Source organism: Seriola dumerili, unplaced genomic scaffold, assembly GCF_002260705.1.
Source record: "Seriola dumerili isolate Sdu_G_001 unplaced genomic scaffold, Sdu_1.0 BDQW01000003.1, whole genome shotgun sequence".
Taxonomy (NCBI): domain Eukaryota; kingdom Metazoa; phylum Chordata; class Actinopteri; order Carangiformes; family Carangidae; genus Seriola; species Seriola dumerili.
The window spans coordinates 17848720-17869231 of NW_019174258.1; the positions used below are offsets into that span (position 1 = coordinate 17848720).

At 43.2% G+C, this 20512-nt stretch overlaps 2 protein-coding genes across 3 annotated transcripts; one reads left to right on the plus strand and one right to left on the minus strand.

The window, feature by feature from the left end:
• Positions 1-1121: 1121 nt before the first annotated feature.
• On the minus strand, positions 1122-12800 carry shcbp1 (SHC binding and spindle associated 1). Of its 2 annotated transcripts, none has more exons than XM_022743449.1 (13): positions 12535-12800; positions 11115-11318; positions 10898-11013; positions 9236-9444; positions 9026-9121; positions 8709-8939; positions 8434-8611; positions 7053-7173; positions 5525-5656; positions 5166-5284; positions 2727-2813; positions 2050-2179; positions 1122-1974 (listed from the first exon to the last, which is right to left on the minus strand). In XM_022743449.1, exons 1-13 carry the CDS (start codon positions 12710-12712, stop codon positions 1667-1669), a joined length of 2109 nt encoding a protein of 702 aa, XP_022599170.1. In that variant the 5' UTR covers positions 12713-12800; the 3' UTR covers positions 1122-1666. The 2 variants fall into 2 exon arrangements, with proteins under 2 accessions (XP_022599170.1, XP_022599163.1); XM_022743442.1 differs by having other exon boundaries at positions 1122-1977.
• A 4325-nt stretch (positions 12801-17125) lies between these two features.
• On the plus strand, positions 17126-18485 carry tssc4 (tumor suppressing subtransferable candidate 4). Its single transcript, XM_022742278.1, has 2 exons — positions 17126-17146; positions 17688-18485. Exons 1-2 carry the CDS (start codon positions 17126-17128, stop codon positions 18483-18485), a joined length of 819 nt encoding a protein of 272 aa, XP_022597999.1.
• The last annotated feature ends 2027 nt before the right edge of the window (positions 18486-20512 follow it).

A 20512-nucleotide genomic window follows, 5' to 3' on the forward strand; every position in this document is an offset into this window, starting at 1 on the left:
TTATAGTGTTATGTTGCCTTCTGTGAAGAGGTACAAATGTTTTTGTTTTGTTTTGTTTGTTTTTTTACTAAACTGCCACAGGTTTTTCATTGTTTTTGGATGTTTTTTTTATTTTGTGGCAATCATAATCATGATGTAATTTGTGACTATCATGGTATAAAAGCATCTATACATTTTGACCAGTATGGCTCAAATGATAACAAAACAACTTTTCATTTTGGTGGCACTGGCCAATTAACTGACACAAAAACTAGGTTTTGAAACTTAATGAAATGTTTTTGGTGACTTACTACCTTTTGCAAACATGCAATAGAGTTTTGATAGATAGATAGATAGATAGATAGATAGATAGATAGATAGATAGATAGATAGATAGATAGATAGATAGATAGATAGATAGATCCCCTTGGGGAAATTCAATTGTCTTTGGCTGAGGTGTTGTATAGCCTGATGGCAGTGGGAACAAAGGATCTCATGAACCTCTCTGTTCTGCAGTGAGATGAGACGTTTGCTGCAGCTGCTTCTCTGTCCTGCCAGAATGTTGTGGAGAGGCTGGTTGGTATTGTCCAAGATGGCTGCATCTTACAGCGCATGCATCTCTCCACAACAGTCCTGAGTGTGGCTTTTGTCCTGTAAATTTCTCTATAAATTGAAAACATGCAGTGTTTGTTTGAGCCCCTGCAGTGTTTGGAGCCCTAATAATAGTGATTATGTCATGTGATTTTACATCTTTAAACACTGAGTTTACTACATCTGTTAAATTTGTTTTCATGACCTGACCTTCAAATAAACTTGATACCATTTAAAAGCAGAATGATCATGTCTGATTATATGAGGTCTCACCCGTCGTCTGCTGCTCCATCAATGTGATTGGCTGTGGCCATGTAGATTTATTAGACTAAATCAAGAAAATGAAAAGTTGATCAGCTGTTTTTTCAAATATTATTTTTAATATTTGGCTTTGTGGAGGACAAGGAAGTCATGTAGATTTAAATCCTCTGATTCATTCAAGTCCTGAGCCGTTTAAACACTTGCTATAATAAATGTTCCCTAACATTAAAGTGAAGGTGTGCTGAAGATGTGAATCACACTGTAACAACACATACTGAGGTTTCATCAGACATGTTTTAATCTTCAGGAAATTCATCATGTTCTCAGTTTAAACCACAGACTATCAATCTGATATAAAACCTCCTCCCTCAACCATAAAACACATCGTTAAACGGTAAAAAACAAACCAGAGGCACCGCGTGAAGATCACATCCAACTGAACATCAGTGCTCACCCACCTTCAGGATAACTTTTATTAGATCTGAAGCTGAAACAACAAAACTACAAAGTGCCGAGTGAATTTCAAACTAATAATGCACAAAAAAATTCAAACATTTAGCGTCAGGAACTCTAGGAATAAATAAGATAAAAGTTAAAAGGTGGATCCAGTCACTGTTACTGTGCTTCAAAAGGTCAGAGTTAGAAACACCATCAGCTCACAGCTGATCACACCACGCCTCCTGTCTTATCATCGTCTCTGCACAATGTGAAGCAGCAAAATTTGTTTCATGACAAACAGAAGAAATCAGCTAAAATAGGAAGCTTTCATCAAATAACCATTGCACTTTGGTGATGTTAAAAGACCTGTGTGAGTTCAGAGTGCTAGAGGGGTTTCTCAGTAAAAGAAGGTGCCAAAGTCGCCCATGCCATTGCGCTTGAACTGGTTTCCCTGAATGGAGACAAAGATCTGGTGGTCCATCAGATCCTGGACAGCTCGGCTGCAGGACTTCTCTTTGTTTCGGCTCAGCTGACGACTAAACTGCCACTTCCTGCCTGAGGTGGACGCCACGTCACCATCTGTGCCGTTCTCTGTGGATTCTGGCTGAGCAGTTGCTGAGCTGCTGGAGGTCGGACTTGGAGGATCTGAAACTCCTCCCAGCTGTCCATCTTCAGCTGTCTGTCCAGCAGGGTCTTTTGCAGGGTCTTCTGGGAACAAAAGGTCAGTTAAACACTGATGGTGTACAGCAGAGTGTTTTTGTGACTGGGAGCTGTGCCTACCCTCACTGTCCGCAGGAGCTCTGTGTTCAGTGCTCGGCTTCACTAGAATCACTCCATAGCCTTCATTGTTGTGGATCACATTGTTTTCCATGGTGATAGACGGCATCACATCCAGATCATCAGCAAAGTCCTACACACACGGACACACACACACGCATGCACACACGGACACGTTTAGTTGTTAAATCCAGTATAGTGTCTACACCACAAAACACGTGTGTCTGAATCACATGAAATACAACTTCTGTACTTTGCTTACTTAAATGTTCATGTACTTTTCTTTGTCTTGACAAATCAAAATATAACTAGAACTAGAATTTGAGGACAAAAATATCTGATTGCCTCCAGCAGCCTGACATTTGAGTGCTTATAATCAGTTTAATGTTTATTTAATAAATGTTGAAATTATTTAAATTCCCATCAGAGAGTTTATGATTCATTATGTGAACACTTTAATACCATCTGGCTTGAATGAAGAGTCCTCCTTTGTCTTTGTTTTATTTCCTTCTTTGAATAAATGTTGTTCAGAGTACTAGTAGTCCTATTGGCTGGTTGTCAGTCTGTGTGAGGAGCAAACATCTGCGCAGAGAATGAACTATGACAGTGTAGAGCTGCACAGTCTGTTTGCTGGTGACTCCTCAGTGTCTGTGTCAACACAATGAACCGTCTCTTCTCACCTTGATGAGGATCCCGTCCTTACAGTGATGGATACCATTACTGACCAGACTGCAAACACTGCCAGGGTAAATCTCCACACCAGCCCCCTGAACACAACACAGCAACATGACTGGCCTCAATCACAGTTAAAATCACTGTAAATGTTAGTCAATAAAATGGCAGAGTAGCAGCAAGTCCTTTGTAGCTTGTAGTTTTCTTTGCAGTATGTCAGTGTATTTTTTGTTGATTGATGTCTTTATTCTACATTGTTGTTTTGTCTGATATGGAGAAAATATTGTACATGAAGGAGGAACTCCTGGCTTTAAAGTGTACCAGATATGGAGTTAAACATCCCATACCGGCTGAGCTGAAGAAGCCGTACCGCGGATGCAGAACTAAGCTAAAGGCTAGGAGATGGAGATATAAACCTTTCCTACTATCGATCCTCATGGGAAATGTGAAATGTGCCTGCAGTTGCGTATGACATCATTCACAAGACTGTTGCGAGAGTACAGACCCAGCACCCTGATGCATTCATTGCAGTATTGGGGGATTTTAACCATGTCACTCTCACCTCTCACCTGACTGGCTTCACTCAGTATGTTGACTGTCCCACAAGGGAAAATAAGACACTTGATCTGTTGTATGCAAATGTCAAGGAGGCCTACACTGCTTCAGCTCTACCACCACTTGGCAGATCAGATCGTAATCTGGTTTTTCTTCAGCCTTCATACAAGCCCTGTGTACTGGGGCAGGCTGCAACCACCCGCTCATTCAGGAACTGGACCCCGGAGGCCAGTGAGTCTCTAAAAGACTGTTTTGAGTGCACAGATTGGAATGTCCTGTTGGAGTCACAGGAACATGATAAAAGCAAGGACCCTGACCTTGATAGAATGGTTGAATGTACCACGGACCACATTAACTTCTGTATGGACACTGTAATACCAGCAAGGACTGTACACTGTTTTCCAAACAACAAACCCTGGATCACCAGTAACATCAAGACCCTCCTCAGCCAGAAAAGGGAGGCCTTCAGGGATGGAGACAGGGAGAAGCTCAGGTGTGTGCAACATGAGCTGAAGAGGAGATTAAAGCAGGCGAAGGAGGACTACAAAAAGAAAGTAGAGAGGAAGCTATAGCACAACACCAGAGAGGTGTGGAAGGAGATGAGGACAATCACTGGCTATAAAGAGAAGAACAGCCAGGCAACATCAGGTGATGTGGTGGTGTTACAGATGTATTGCGTTCACAAAGCCAAAACTGCGTTCTATGAGTTCATCGTGACCTTGACCTTTGACCACCAAAATCTAATCACTTCATCCTTGACTCCTCGTGAACGTTTCTGCCAAATTTGAAGAAGTTCCATCAAAGCATTATTGAGATATCGTGTCCATGAGAATAGGACAGCCGATGGACGGACACACAACCCGAAAACAATATGCATCTGGCACATCTGGCTCTGACTGTCGCCAGTGCGGTGAAATAATATAAGCAGAAGTTCCAAAGACCCTCTATGACTGTTTCCTAATGTCATCATCAGCGGTGTACACAAGGCTCTGGATGAGACTCTGGAGAGGATGTCGGAGTAGCAACCAGTTTGTTATGTCCACTATGCTACAAAGGTGTAAAAAAAACATGGACCCTGAGTTTGAAGGCAGGCTGTGAAGTCAGCCGTTCCACTCCCCTCAACACATCACCTTTAGGAGCTAAACCCAGCTGACACTGGGCGAGAGGCGGGTACACCTGAACAGGTCTCCAGTATATCACAGGATTGACACACTGAGACAAACCTGCAGGTCTTTGACCTTTACCTGGTGGAAACCTACTTAACAAAGGCCAGGGTCAGCCCTGGTTTGAACCCAGAACCTTGTTGCTGTGAGGAGACAGTGCTGACCACTGCACCACTGTGCCACCCTGGTCTGTCTCAGGTCTTTTAGAGACTGTCTCCAGTATACTACCATAGTTTATCTTATACTGTAAAATGTCTCACTAAAACATCTGTCAGTATTTAACCTGCACCAACCCATGCCTTTGACCAGCAGAACAAGAAGCTTGTAGTTGCACTTGTGATCAATCATGTTTATCTCCACCTCCAGCTGTTACAGATCAACATGACTGATGTGTTATGATGTCTGTGTCATCTGATGAATCTCAGTCCACTGTTCCCTCTCTTTTAGCTCTGTGTTTGGTCTCCACCAGCTCTTGAGGGAAATATCTGTCTCTTTAGCTGCTAAATGCTCCACAATGTTCACCAGTTGCTCTGTGACTGTCTGCTGTTTGTATGATGAGCGGGTAGAGGACAGAGGCTGTTTACAGATGTTTCTATGAAAACAGCTGCTGCTGCCATGAGAGCAGATAGAGAACCAGAACAGTGAATTATGTGGTGCAAACATTTTAACAATAAGCTCAGCCTTAGAGGAGTTTGTACCTGTGATTAGCTGCGATCACACAGCACTCACCTTGGATCCATATAGGTCACACATGTTCATGTTGAGGTGGGCAGACGTCCGGACGATAACTCCAGTCGTCTCACACTGCAGCACACAGTTCTCCATGTTCAGAGTCCCCTGACGGACACCTGGCAGGTATCAACAGCAGAGTCAGCAGGTTCACAGACTGTGTCACTGTTTATCTAACACTGTTTCCACAGAAGTGTGTGCACAGCAGCTCGTGGGAATGATGATGATAGAAAGTGCAGGAATCTCCTCCATCACTGTCCGGCTCAAAGTGACTTTGTTTTGATCACAGTGGACAGATGAAGGTGTGGATGTGTTACACACAGGTTTACCGTGATGGAGCCTTGTTCATCTGTACTCACAGAGAATTCCCTCGATGGCATCATGCTGGATGAACTTGATGTTGGACAGTCGGACATCAGCTCCTGTGGACTCCACAAATGAGTCGCCCTTGTTTTTCTTCTCAATCACCACGTCATCAGGAAACCCAAAGCCTGGTGCGCACGCACGCACGCACGCACACACACACACACACACACACACACACACACACACACACACACACACACACACACACACACACACACACACACACACACACACACACGTCAGTAAACAGCAGCACAATTTTATAAAAATTAAACCTACATTTCTACCTTGCACTGCAGATCCATGTTTGACTCAGCAGAGATAAAGAACAGACTCTAAACCCACTCACTGACAGGACGAGGTGAGTTTCTTTATTATTGCCAAACAATAAATAATAAGATAATAATAATATAAACAATAATAATTATTATTAAAATAATAATGATAATAACTAAGCATGTGTATACAAACCCTGGTAACCTGGGTCTTATTCCTGTGCCACAGAAACACACTGTTGTACTGGCATGTTTGTTCATTATGAAAAACATGTGGACTGCAATTTATTATAAAAGACTGATGATGATGTCAGTCAGGGCGCATGGTCTGAAGTGCGTGACACAAGTGCATTCAGGGAGTGTCCATGTCACTTTTGTTATTTTACAGGCAGAAAAAAACTGTTGCTGCTCCAGACGCATGATTCAGAAGGGTTGTACTTAATCTCTTAATTATTCATGGGAGTGTTTTGGGCATAACAGGCAATAAACAATCACAGTGCATCTCCCAATCCCTTTAAAGACCAGGTGCACTGCACCTTGGTTTACTGCTGTTATAATGGACCATGTTTCAGAGTTAGATTCTATTTGCAGTCAGTTGATTATAAATCGACCTGTGAGTCCAGTCATCAATGCGCTGACACAGCTCTACAGAGAAGTAACAGCACAAATCACAACGTTAGAAATATTTGATGTGATCTGATGAGAAGTGTGAATGAATCTTCGGTTCGTTATGAAACTGTGGACAAATGTAGGTGATGAATGTGGAACACTGTGGAGGAGTTACCAGGTAGTAAAAAGAAGCTTCTCTGCAGAGTCTCATGCAAGAGACATCCATGACACATGACAACGATATCCAACACACAACACGTCACAAAGAAGCTCCTTCTGAGGCTGTACTGTAATGTTCACCTGACTCATCCAACATCTAAGAGCATCTTCAGCTCACTCTGCTTGTGTGTAACAGGCAGAGTGTGTGAGCTCTGTGTGCCTGTGTATGTTGGTCCATGTTACTCTCTTGATAATGAGCCTTAAAATAACAGTGAAATACTGCACCACTGACTTCAGACCAGGTTTTTGTTGGTCAATCCTTTTCCACAGATATCGATGCACCAGCAATGGGCACCCATAGGTGCTCAGATAGGTGCAAGTGTATTTGCTCTTTCAACAACCTGGACGCTGGACAGGAAGAACTGCGTTGTTCAGTTAACTACTTATGTTAAACGTGCGCCAGCCCCCTTTTATTTACCTTCTACAGTGATGGAGTCTGGTATGAAGATGGAGCTGTTCACACTGTAGATCCCTGGGAGAATAATGACCACATCCCCTTGATGACATGAGTCCACAGCTGATACTGGCTCTCTGTGGAACTAAACACACAGTCACAGTATGAACTCACCCATTTGAGTCTCATTAAGAGACACTGTACACCAAGTACAACGTTTACTTCCCTTTGGCGCCACCTTCAGGACAAACCTTGCACTCAGCCCCTCCTGTGAGGAGCTAACAACAGAGCATGTGTCCCACACTTAGGGCCTGATTTACTAAGATCCCAAATAAAGAGCGCTAAATTGCGTGCGCACACGGATAGATTGCGCGCGCTGCCTGTTTGGGGCTTGCGGGTGATTTACTTAGATTAACAACGCAATTGACTACCGGTGCAAAAGTTATTGAGCCCACCCTATTTAAATGAGGACTTTGCGCGAGTTAAGGGTGTTCACCGTGGCGAATACAAACGAGCAGACCCAACGGAAGCGCAAAAGCAAATTTGAAGCCACGGAATTGGAGGTGCTGGTACAAGAGGCAAACAAGCACATTTGTGAGTTTCATAGCAGGCACTGCATGACTCCTCCTTGTGACTGGATCCAAATCAGCTCCTACTTCACGGAGAAGCTCCAAAATGGCATCGCCGGATAACCGATATGTCTCGATTATTTTGTCTTCTGCCATTCCAAAAAGAGTGACACGAACAGAAAAGATGCGTTCTCTCCGTTGCCTGTCGTGCCTACGCCGCCTCCTTGCAACAACGACCGCAGCCATCTGTGCGCACGGCTGTGCCAGGTAGCCTAAGACTTGACTTTCAAACGTGCTAAATATAGACGCAAAAATAATCAGCACAATTAGTTTGAGGTTTGGTAAATCACATTGCGTGCGCAAAATGATTCTATTTGCATCTACTCCTCCCAATATTTTGCGCGTTCTGGCAGGCACGCCTATATTGCATATTCATGAAGGCAGAAGCGCAAAATGGATAGCGCGTGTTATTTTGCCCGACTGACAGACGCAATCCTCGGTGCGCCCGGTTGGTAGATCAGCATCAGCATGTGTTTGCGCGTGCTGTCGCGCTTGCGCACGTTTTTACGCACGCAAAGCTTTAGTAAATCAGGCCCTTAGTGAGAGAAAGATGTTGAGCAGAGAATAATTTCTATCAGCTGATCATGTTCAAGGTTATTGACGGCTGGGGTTGGCAGACCATGAGAAGACATCTAAAATGTTCTACACTGATCTTTGCCAACAGAACACAGTGAGGAGAGATGATCAGTTTAATAATGGATTTGTTAGTGTAAGATGAAAAATCACCTGTCAAAGAGGACCGGCCGCTGGTCCTGTTGTGTGTTTGCAGTACTGACCTGGATCTCAGTGTCCCCACATGAGCACAGAGGCAGCAGTCTGGCACTGAGGAGGGACTGGAGCTGCGTGGTGCTGCAGGAGTCTGCGACCACGTGGACCATCTTCATGCCTGATGTTCTGGGCCCACGACTCTGCACACACTGTTGCCTGGCATTACCTTTGTAGCCCAGCACGTACCTGAACAGGAGGTGAGGTGGTGAACATCCAGGTTGTGGAAACAGTTGGATGAGATAAAAAGGCAGTGGTGGTGAGTTTGAAGGACACACAGGTCTACCTCAGCAGGGGGTTCTCAATGATATGCAGTTTACGTTTGAACGTCTCCAGCTGGTCGCACAGCTTCAGACCCTCCACCATGGACACGTTATCCAGCTCCGAGTCTGAGTCAGGGCTGAGGCCGCTGCGCAGCACAGAGAAATGCTGGAAGCACTGGGAACATTTCTCCAGTAAGGACTGGTACTCTGCCACCAGGCCTGTTGGGACTCTGTCCTCCAAGATGTCGTAGTAGCTGAGATGAGACATTTTCAAACAGGATTCAGTGGAATGAACCAACACTTAGAACAAGATCTTCACAGAGACACAGGGTGCACTCACAGCCTAAGACGAGGCTCCACACAACGGACAAAGTAGTCGAAGTCATCATCTTCATCTTCCTCATCCCACTGTCTCCAGATGTGCTTATAGAAAAACCTGTGGATAGAGGAGGGGAAGAGGAAAGCATGGCACAGCTGGGCAGTCAATGTTATCAACAGTTTAAATATGTGGACAAACATCAAAGAGTGAACTCAGGTCAGTGAGTTCTACCTGAGGTGCTCCAGGGCGAGGGCAGTCTGATCAAAATCCCCAGACTCTTCATAGACCACCTGCAGCTCCTGCAGTAGGACTTTGTGCTGTGTGGCCTCCAGCAGAGACTCCATGGACTCTTCAGTGAGTTCACAGCCTCTGGTGTCGCACTGCAGAGGCAGCACAAGCCTCACACATGCTTTCAGATCCTTCAGCTCCACATCACGCACCTGTTATCATAAGCAGCTCTTCAGACATGTTGTCAGCGATTTATAACAATCCACACGTATTACATTTCAATCCACATCTCAAACACATTTCTGAACAGTTCAGTGTGACAGACAGTCACGCTATTTTTATGAGACAGTCTCTTCCTCTTGATGCAGCCTGATAACTGAGGTGAGAAAGACACAGGGGCAGGAACTCAACATTTTTTTTATTCTTTCCACAACTTCTTTGCACCGCCGACTCTGTCCAATAGTTCATAACTCATCTGTGGCCTCATTTATTATATGTCCATGAAGTATATGTGATTTATCAATATCCTGTGTGAGAGAGCACATCCTGACCAGGGGTGGATGGTAATGAAGTATGTCATTTCTGTACATAAGTATATTTTCCAAGTATCTTTTCTTTACTTGAGTTTTATTTCTTCTGACTTTTCCTCCACTACACTTAAAAGACAAATATTTTTTACTTGATCTTATCTATAGTCAGATCATCATTAATTGCGAATACCCGATATGATCTGGTGACCTTATTTTCTGTCATATATAAATTTAGTGTAGTAAACTCCTAGTTTGACAAAAGCTCAGGTGTCACACTGCTCTCAACACTTCGTGCGACGAGCTGACGTCAGCTCCTAACAAAGTTGTCCTCAGGTCCAGACTCCGGTCCTTCTCCCAGTCCCAGTCTACTTCAGTGGTATTAGAGACATTTAATGTGCTCCAGCAGACTAATAACCAACAGTGCAGATTAGCTACAGTCGGTTGGCTACAGCAGAACATTTTATTAATGTTAGCTTTGGTGTTTAAACATTTTCACTTCAGTTACATTTCAGCTCATTTCCTACACATTCAACTATTTACAGGAGCAGATATAGAAACATGTTTACACAGATTATGATGGAAATACTAATTCCAGCATTATGTCACAATAAGAAGCTAATGGACCTAATATTTACTGAAGAGAGACATCCTGCTGTGATCTGTTACTGTTGGTGCTTCCCTCTCAGATTCTTGATCAGATCCAGACTTCAACATGTATGAACGTAATCAGTTATGTTCTGTTACTTAGTTTTACAGCTCCACACAGTAAGCAGATAAGGGTCACAAGCACTGGGAGCTGCTCCTGCTCGTGAGAGAAGTTTACCACACCAAACTGAATGCAAACATAAATCAAACAGTGAATTAAAACTGAAAATAAAAATGAAGAAAAAAATGAAAAGAATAAGTTAACAAAGTCAAACAGCAAAGACGGGCTCAGTCTCCTAGGTTAAAGACTTAGATGCAGACTGTTTGTGCGATGGCTTTCATAAATGAGGAACCTGTCAGGGAAAAGATCCCATCAAAACTAAACCAAGTTCCTCCAAAGTCCTGTTCTGACTCAAGATTGAAGGTCGAGTGGGGTGAAGAGAAAAGTAGATTTATAATACCAACAGAGACGTGTGTGAGTTGGTCTCACCTCTACCAGAACATCAAACACATCAGTCGACCACAGAGCCAGCCAATCACATGGCTCCACCACCTTCTCCAGGTAGTCTGCTGTAAAGGCCTTCACCTCAGAGGGCTTACAGTCTCCTACACACAAATACACACAGAGAAGAGCCATCTAACGATTGACGACTATTAATAATATTGTACTGGAGTCAGACTCTGTGACAGTGTGTGTCTGCTGTTACCGAGCACGTAGTCCTGATAGGCCTTGAACCTCTCGTAGAACAGCAGGTGGTTCGTCTGAAATGTGTCAGGAAGACTTGAAGTCACTCCACCGTGACGCTCACACCTTTGCAGCTGAGTCCCTGACTTTCCAGTGTTGAAGTGGTCTGTGCCACTGTCATCGTCATCACTCTCATCTTCATCCTCCTCATCGTTCTGAAACAGAGCTGTTGGGAAAGACAAGATGATCTTTATTATCTGTTACATGCATTTCAGCAGGGCAGCTTCAGTGAAACCAGTCCTGACACAGTTACATAAAAGTAAAATGTCTATCAGGCTCCGTATTCACAAAGCATTTCATCTTACCACTAAGAGTTCTCCTAAGTCACACTAAATGTTTCTAACTGCCAGTTTTCTCTTAAGTCCTCTTCACAAAGCTGCTGAGACCAACTTTTACTCACTCTTAGCTCAGGGGTTTTCACTTTTCCTTACTAAAAGTCTCAGTCTCAGCAGCTCTGTGAAAAGGATTAAGATAAAACTGTAACCTGTTCTGTTAGACTACTCAGCATGGGTATCACAGTCTAAATGCTCTGGATTATTGTCTTAAGACATTCACACAATGCTGTTCACTGAAGCAAACCAAATATTCAGTTGTTTACTTCTACTGTATGAACTGTCTGAAGCCTGAATGTATATTAACACCTTAGAGGTGCAAAAAGAGATTATACATTTTTCCTAAAAATTTGGTTTAAAAAACGCCATCTATGCTAGCGAGTGTTTTCAGGTGCGTCTGTAGTTATTCTTTCAGAGTTAGTCGGGTTAGTCCAGTTTAACCTGCAGCACTTTCTGATGACTGGTGTAACATGTTCTGCTGCCACAGAGGAAATAAACTCATGGGGAGACATTTGACATCGTCCATATCCTTGCTTTTTGCACATGTCCATATCTAGATAAGGATTTGATAACCATATATCATTCAGCCCTACAGTGAAGTGCACATTCATATGACACTGTATGTACAGCCACTATCTACCTGTCTGATTGTGAGCCTTTTAATATTTTGGCCCGACTTCCAGACGTTGTTGAGGGGTGTAACGGTGTAACAGAAAACAGAGGAACGCCACCGTACATGACCGCAAAACGTAGTAGAGATGAAATTAAATGAGTGCACATACGTTTGTTTTTACTCTGGACTTGGACACCAACACTAAACTGACGGGGGGTCCTGGCTGTCACTGACTTTCCTCAACAGTCGCCTGACTTCTGTTCCATTGAACATTAATGAGCATTAAGACCGAGAAAGGCCATGATGGGAGAACATGGATTATCATGAGTCCCTGCAGCTGGTGTTCATGATGTCATTAAAGACAAAGGAGGACAAACCAAATACTGAAATATTCTGTGTTTTTTACAGATCCGATAATAATAGTAGTAGACACAGACCTTGAGTTATGGCGGACACACCATGTCTCTCTGCAGAATCTCCGTTACCATTGTTGTTATCTTCCACGTCGAGTTCAACGTTAACAAACGACGACAAATCAACCACCGACACGTCCGACATGGTGTTTACAGGTTCCATCCCTCCAGCAGACGTGGTTTCCCGTGACTTCTGCTCCATGAACAGTTTTAAAGATACTTTATAAATTATTTAGAGGCTGAAAACTAGACGATTACAGTATCAACAGAGCCCGAACAAACGCAAACCGAACGGCTCACACCCTGTCCCACTTACTTTCAAAATATTCCCGGTCTGCACAACCGCAGCCAATCACAACAAACTATCGCAGGCTATCCCGCCCTCTTAGCAAGCCAAATACCTTTGAGCCAATGAGAAAATGAATGTTGAACATGCGCTGGACTGGTCCTTCATGATGCGTTCATGTCATCAGGGCAGAAAGATCAGCAGAAGTTTTCGTATCATATTAATGAATAATAATAACAATAACAATAACAATAACAATAATAATAATAATAATAATAATAATAATGATCACACACCGGCAGACCGATAGAACTATCACTTAACTGTATCTGTGCATTTTCTGTAGCCATGTCCAGTTCTTTTTCACCAGTGTCAGCAGTAACCCGACATTTCCAATTGATCGTTTTCCCCTCAACTGGTTGTAAACACTGTTTAAACGATAAAATTGAACGCGGCATATCACAGTCTGTAACCGCTGGGGGGCAGCAGTACTTTAGTCCTGACCTGAAAGGACAGTAGAAGAAGTGTTCGGCTGAGTTGCTACGAGTTAATGCGAGGCCCATGCACCCGGAGCTAAGTGGTGCTGAAGTTGATTTTGGGGCAGGAGCACAGTGGACCTGGAGCCTATACAACGAGGTAAATTCAACATGGCCAGATTATCTCTTTGTTGTCTGGCTGCACTGAGCCAAACGACCGCTGAGCGTTCACACGACGGTTGATATTAGCTCTGTACAATACCGCAGATTTTCCTGAGCGCGTTCTAGTCAAAGGGGCGGGGTGTGCAGCATGTGACCAATCACAAACATGGACAAGTCTCCAGGCTTATTTTACAAACGAAGAGTGAACTACAATATTATTTGACAAATAAGAAGTCAATCACACGATCCAGGATAAAATCAATGGTTACAGCAGCCAAAAACAGGAAGGCTAACATTAGCTTGTTTAGGCTAACAGTAGCAGCTCATAACATGAACTGGGTACTCAAAACATTAGTAGACTACAGTTATCACCGTTCAGTCTGTCAGAATATAACACTTACTTTCTATCGCTGTTAGTCAATTTAGAGTACTGCTGTATACTGACTATATGAAACTGTGAGTGTTTGTGTGTTTGTGTGTTTGTGTGTTTGTGGTGGGGTGGTGGGGGATAGAAAGAGCGACATCCGTAGTTCCCTAGTCTTAGTGACTGTGGCGTAGACATAAGAAATAGTCAAACTTCAGTGAGAGGTCTAAATTCATCTGCTGCATATAGCAGTTTAGTTCTTGAGTATCTTACGCCGGACTGTTTTCAAATGAATGAATGAATGAAATTAAAACTTTTTTCAGAATGTTAAAAGTGGCAGGCTGAGGAACCGCATCCAACCACTGAGCTCCGTTTACCCTCAGCAGAAAATGTTTGTATTTAGAAAGAATTCAACAGTTACAAGGACGTTTTACTTGAGAAGTGAAACAATAATAAGAAAAATCTGATTTGGAAAAAAATCGCTGCAGTCTCTAAAAACAGATTTGTTGTGCTATTGGTCAGCGCAGGTATCATTTATTGTTACCATGGTAACATTCATCTTAGTCCTGAGTTAGCCTGACGGTAATGTGTCTTATTTTTTAAGTGAATCCATGAGCAAAATTAAGACGGACCTAGTCTAAAATATATTTGAAACTGGCCTCTGATCTAACATAGAAGTGTTGATTAAAGGAAAAACAGAAGACAAGTTGATGGTTTGGATGAAGAAACTGTTGAAGTTAGCTCAGAGAGATCTACAGGAGAGAAGCAGTCTAAATATAAGTCAGTTACTGTACTAGACAGTACATCTGAGTCAGCTGTGGGGAGGAGACGGTGAATCTTTTCTCTAATAGTTAACATTTTATTTGTAAAGAAGTTCATAAAATCACTACTACTGAGGGTTAAAGGAATGAACAGCTCAATAGAGCTGTGACTGTCCAGAACAGAAACCTGGGCTTGTTCTTGTTTTCTTCTGTTATCGATGAAAAATAGGAGGTTCTGGCATCATGGAGGCTTTTCTGTAAGTTGATAGACTATCTTTCCACGCCTTTTGAAATTGTTCTAGATTGGTGGAAACCCACTACCTGTCTTGCTGTCGTTTCATTTGTGATTTGTACCATGGAGCTAGCCTCCACTGACACACTACCTTATTTTTCAGAGGGGCCACAGCATCTAGTGTTATACGCAGTGAGGCTGCAGTACTATCAACATCATCATCAACTTGTGAGGGTGTAAAGTTAGCTGTCCTCTATTGTATTGACGCATGGCAGTGGACTAAATTACAATGGTTATTTGATTACAGTATTGTCACCTGCTGTATGCTGTGATGCTGTATAACCCATTACTGTGAAGTCAAATGTTAATAAACAAAACTAGGTCTAAACTAGGGCTGTCCCAAACGATTATTCTTTAAACGATTAATCTAGCGATTATTTTTTCGATTATTCGACTAATCTAGCGATTATTTTTTTTAGTAACCTAACAGTAATTTTATTGCAATTATTTTCCAGTTAGTCATTTAATATAACAATTTGCCCCGTCCAACACACAGACACACACACAAATGAAGATGCACATTGCAGTCTGCAGACTACCGCACTGTTGGTGTCAAGATTAAAGTATTCCCAAACTTTGGAGGACCGTGTGTGAGCCTTTTTTGCCGCCTGTTGCTCCACACGCTCCGTCGTACTGCTGGTAGACGCCGCCATGTTGTTCAAATAGATTACACAATCATTCACGTAGTCAATGACTTCAATTACGTCACCACGTTGTCCCAGCCCTTGTGCTGCGCTTGTATCCGGGTAAACCAAAGACGATGGATATAAAGGGTCCCATTAGAAAGTTCCGGTTTTGTTCTATGAACATTTACCCTGATTACGTCGATTACGTCGGATAATCGTCCCAGCCCTAGTCTAAACCTAGTAAATAGCCACATTGCCACCGCAGGAACTTTCCCCAGGAACCTTTTGAAGAACTATATGTGTTTCCACTGCAGGAACCAGGGTCTAAATTTAGTTCCGGGGTAATTGATCAACCCCCAAAAAGGTACCTGGTTGAGTACTTTCCAAAGGTTCAGGACCTTTGGGGGGTGTGGTCTAGGGCTGGGACGATTATCCGACGTAATCGACGTTGTGGATTATAAAAATTATTTGACGTGGAATTTTAGTGTCGACGCGTCGTGTAAAACCACACAGGGTAAATGTTCATAGAACAAAACTGGTACTTTCTAATGGGACCGTTTATATCCATCGTCTTTGGTTTACCCGGATACAAGCTGATAAAAGGCTGGGACAACGCGGTGACGTAATTGAAGTCATTGACTACTTGAATGATTTGCGTCTGTGTAATCTATTTGAACAACATGGCGGCGTCTACCAGCAGTAAGACGGAGCGTGTGGAGCAACACGCGGCAAAAAAGGCTCACACACGGTCCTCCAGAGTTTGTGAATACTTTAATCTTGACACCAACAGTGCGGTAGTCTGCAGACTCTGCAAAAAAAAATAAACGTTAGATTAGTCGAATAATCGAAAAAATAATCGCTAGATTAATCGTTTAAAGAATAATCGTTTGGGACAGCCCTAGTGTGGTCTGCAGTGCTAAACATTTCTGACTGGTGGAGTACTCGCAAGCGAGCAAACACATCATCCACACTGCATAACAAGGCCTGGGAGAAGGTAAAAAAACTGAAACAGGACTTCAGAAAAATAAAGGACCACAACAACCAGAGTGGCTAGGGTTGCCACCCATCATGTATAATACAGGATCGTCCCGTATTTGAAATTAAATACTGCGTCCTGTATTGAATGAATATGGGACGCAATTTGTCCCATATTTTCGTTCATGTTATGTCCTCAAAGTGCTGTGAATAATGTAATGTCAAGTAATTTACATAATCTTCCCGGGACTTTAGGCCGTGGTGGAAACGCAGACAACAATGGGCCACAGGATCTTTTAGTTCCTGAAACTATTTCTTTTAGGTCAAAACGCAGCTTTAGTCTTGATTTACTTCAGCTCCAGAACATAACAGACTTTTATTAGAGGCAGGTCTTTATGTCTGACTCCCTCTGTTTGATATGTAGAGTTGGTTATAGTCGTTAGTACGAAGCCTCATTATCGATGATTTCTCTCTCTCTCTCCCTCTCTCCTGCTCTCTCTGCTCTGTGTGTCTTATGTTCAGTTATTCCTCTGCCTCCTTTAGTAAGAATGATACATGGAATGAAAATAGTTTATTTGCTGTAATGGAGGCGAGGCTCAGTGTATTGGAAGCACTCCTCCTCTTCCCTGCAGTTCCTGAGCAATTCAGTGTCTATGTCATATGTCAGAACAAGATGGAGGGTGTGATTAAAACAGTGAGTGGGTTCACTTACATGTTGACAAAAGCCAACTGAGTCTAATAGTGAATTAAATGCAGAGCCAGCTGAGGCTGTGACTGTCATCTTCATGAATGGGGAAATTACAGATTACAATTACTTGACTTTAGGGTTCAGCATTCAAGTTAATAAAGACTTTCTGTCACCATTTTGAATGTTTCTTACTTGTCTGCACCCTGGACCCCCTGTGGGTACAGACGGAGGGAACAATGACTTGTAATCTGAAAACATGTACTCTTTATATTTAACTCATAAATCAGTTTTGTCACTGAGAACCTCTGAGTTTGAGGTTTTGAAATCTTTAAATGAAATGAAAACTATATGATTCACGGTAGAGTTTTGTGAGAGACACTTCTACTTTTTTCTGAGCTCTTCCATCTCACTCTCACCAGGTTGTTGATTCCAGTCTCTGAAGATGTGTGATCAGAGAAATGACCGCGGTGATGATGTGGATGAGCTGTCAGACACTGATGACTCTGAACCTGAACAACAGCCCAGCAGTGCTCCCTTTGACCCGTAGCTGGACCATGATGATGATGATGATGATGATGACGATGATGGGGGGCGGGGGGAGGCTGTGATCTCTACGTCAGCTGCTCAGACTTCCTTCAGTCTGAGAGGAGGGAGCTCAGCTTTCTCAGACCGCAGCCACAGTATCTTTGACTGCCTGGACAGTGTCACCCAGCTGACCTCCTCCTCTGTGAACCAGGATCACGTCACAGACGGAGAGTTTGTTCGGCCTCAGCCTCCACGTCCCAGCAGGAAGACGAGCCACCCTCCGTCCACTGACCCCACACCACCAAAGAAGAGAGGAGTCCCAGACTACCTGGTGCACCCTGAGCGTTGGACTCACTACAGTCTGGAGGATGTGTCTGAGACCAGTGAACAGGACAACAGGAGGGCCGCTCACAACTTCCTTTCTAGTCTGCGGAAGGAGAGACAGCCTGAATCATCCTGTGACATCCAGCAGAGAATGATCTTCTCTAGACCAAACCGACTGCTGAAGGAACAGACTGCAGATCAGCTGTCAGCCGTCAGAGGAAAAAAGAGGGGGATGCATCTCAGTCACTTGGAGGAGGAGGAGGGGGCAGAGGGCAGGGAGGGAGGGAAGGCTGGAGGAACAGAGCAGAGTGAAGAAGAGACTGGAGAGAGAGACAGGAGAAGAGCTGTGGGTCGACCAGAGGAGGGGAATCAGAAACGAGTGCAGAAAGAACAAGGTGAGGAGGAGAAGACAGAGGAGGTGAACCCCAGCTTTACCTCCTTCAGGAAGACGAAGAGTAAAATCTACAGGAAAAGTTCAGAGCAAGAGGACAACTGACCACGTCTTAATGATACAGACTGATAACTGTTTTTAACCCAACCCTGAGCTAACTGTTCCCAGACCTGTTTCAAAGTCAAACCTCTGAAACTGTAACTTTACAGCAGAGTTCATCTGTCCTCTGACCACGCCCACTTTCACTCAAAGGTGTCTGCTCTGTTGCTGTCTTTAACCACACCTGACAGTGATGTCACAGTATACTACAGAACACCTGTACATCATTGCAGCCAGGTGACAAGCTGTTAGCATGTCTGGTTAACTAGCCACAGTAGTAGCCTAGTTTAAGTCTGAGGTCAGAGAGTATTTCATTATTTAACTACAGTTTGTGAGGACACAGGTTGTGTTCAAAAAGATTCTCCTTTTAAAACGGGCCTGAGACACTTTTCTACCAACTCATGGAGCTAACGTTAGCTTCATTAGCTCACTACAGCTTATTAAACCCACAGTGACAGTCACCAGCTAAAAGCAACAAGTTGTTCCTGTCTTATTTGACGGTAAATCCGTAACACTGTGAACTGAGTATGTGCAGAAAATGAAAGATTGACAGGGCTCAGTTAACTGAAGCCAGATCAGCCTTAATTACATTGTGTCAACTCCAGACTGAGGCAGAATTGTAGGGAAAGAGATTTGATGTTATTAAGTTTTTTTTTAAACATTTTGTCAAACGAGGGTCATCAGATATTTACAGTCAGGACCTGCAGGGCTGTACAGTATGTCTGCAGGTGTTTAACCACAACAAACACGTGTGTGTGGCCCAACATAATAACACAAAATTGCCATAAGGGACTTCACAATCTGTACAGCAGACAACACCCTCTGTCCTCAGACCAGACCCATGACCTGGATAAGAAACAACTCCCCAAAAAACTGAAAAAATGGAAGAAACCTCAGGAAGAGCAGCACAGGAAGGATCCCTCCTCTAGGACAGACAGGAAATACATGTTGTGTGTACAGAGTAGAACAACAGTAGATTTACAATGTGGACAATCAGGAGGACAATTTTTACCCGGCCAACTAAAATCAAAGTCTGAAGCTACCTTAAAAGAGCAAATACAGGCAGATCAGTCAGTGAGTATGTACCTGCCTGCACTATATTCAGAGGTGTTCCTTATATTGTGACCACTTCATGTATGTAAATATTAGAAACAGCTGTCAGTATCTAGTCATCCAGTACAACAGCAGCTTTGACTCAGAGCCCACCACCGTTCTTCATGAAAACAGATGCTGTGGCACAACTGTTGGATTTGATTGAATGAGATTGTACAGGTGTACCTAAAAAAGTGGACACAGCTGCTTACAGTGGGACAGCACCAATCAGTCTGTGCGTTCTTAAAGAGTCAGACCTCCTCAGCAGGTCCAGATCCTCTAAAGTCTGCTAAGGCTGTGGTTTGCATTTACACAGTCTGTGGTTTGCATCACCGAGCAGTGACTGAGCGTCACTGTTCTATCGCTGCAATGTAACTCAGCAGCTAATGGTTTATAGAGGGAGCTTTGCATGTCGGCCTTACAGGATGATGAGGTCACTGACATCTGTAAATACTCCGGTTGTCTCATTTATCTCCCACCTGAGGTGTGTTCAGGTCCTTGTTCCAAGAAGCAGCTTTGCTGAAAACCCATAGAGCTCCTGATCTGGAACATGGACTGATGGAAACACACCTTCTCCAGGTTGTACTCCAGATCACTCAATCAATCTGTTTCATCAACCATACCAAGTTTCTCAGTAAATCAATATGCTGTAATATTTTCTACTTCATGCGCAGATAATTTATTGGTTTCATGTGTGAGATGTTCAGTGCAGTATGGACTTCCAGTAGAAACTTTAGACTCAGTATGGGGATCACACTCTATTCATTAAGCATTGGTTAAAATAACAGCCTGTTAAACTGTAATTATGTGTGTGTGTGATTTATTTGTGTTTTAAACTGAAACATTCACAAGTACATGCACACACACAAACCTCATGTCTTATTCAGCCCTCCTGTGTATGAGAAAACTCAGCCATTGTAAGTGGAAGATCAGATAAATAT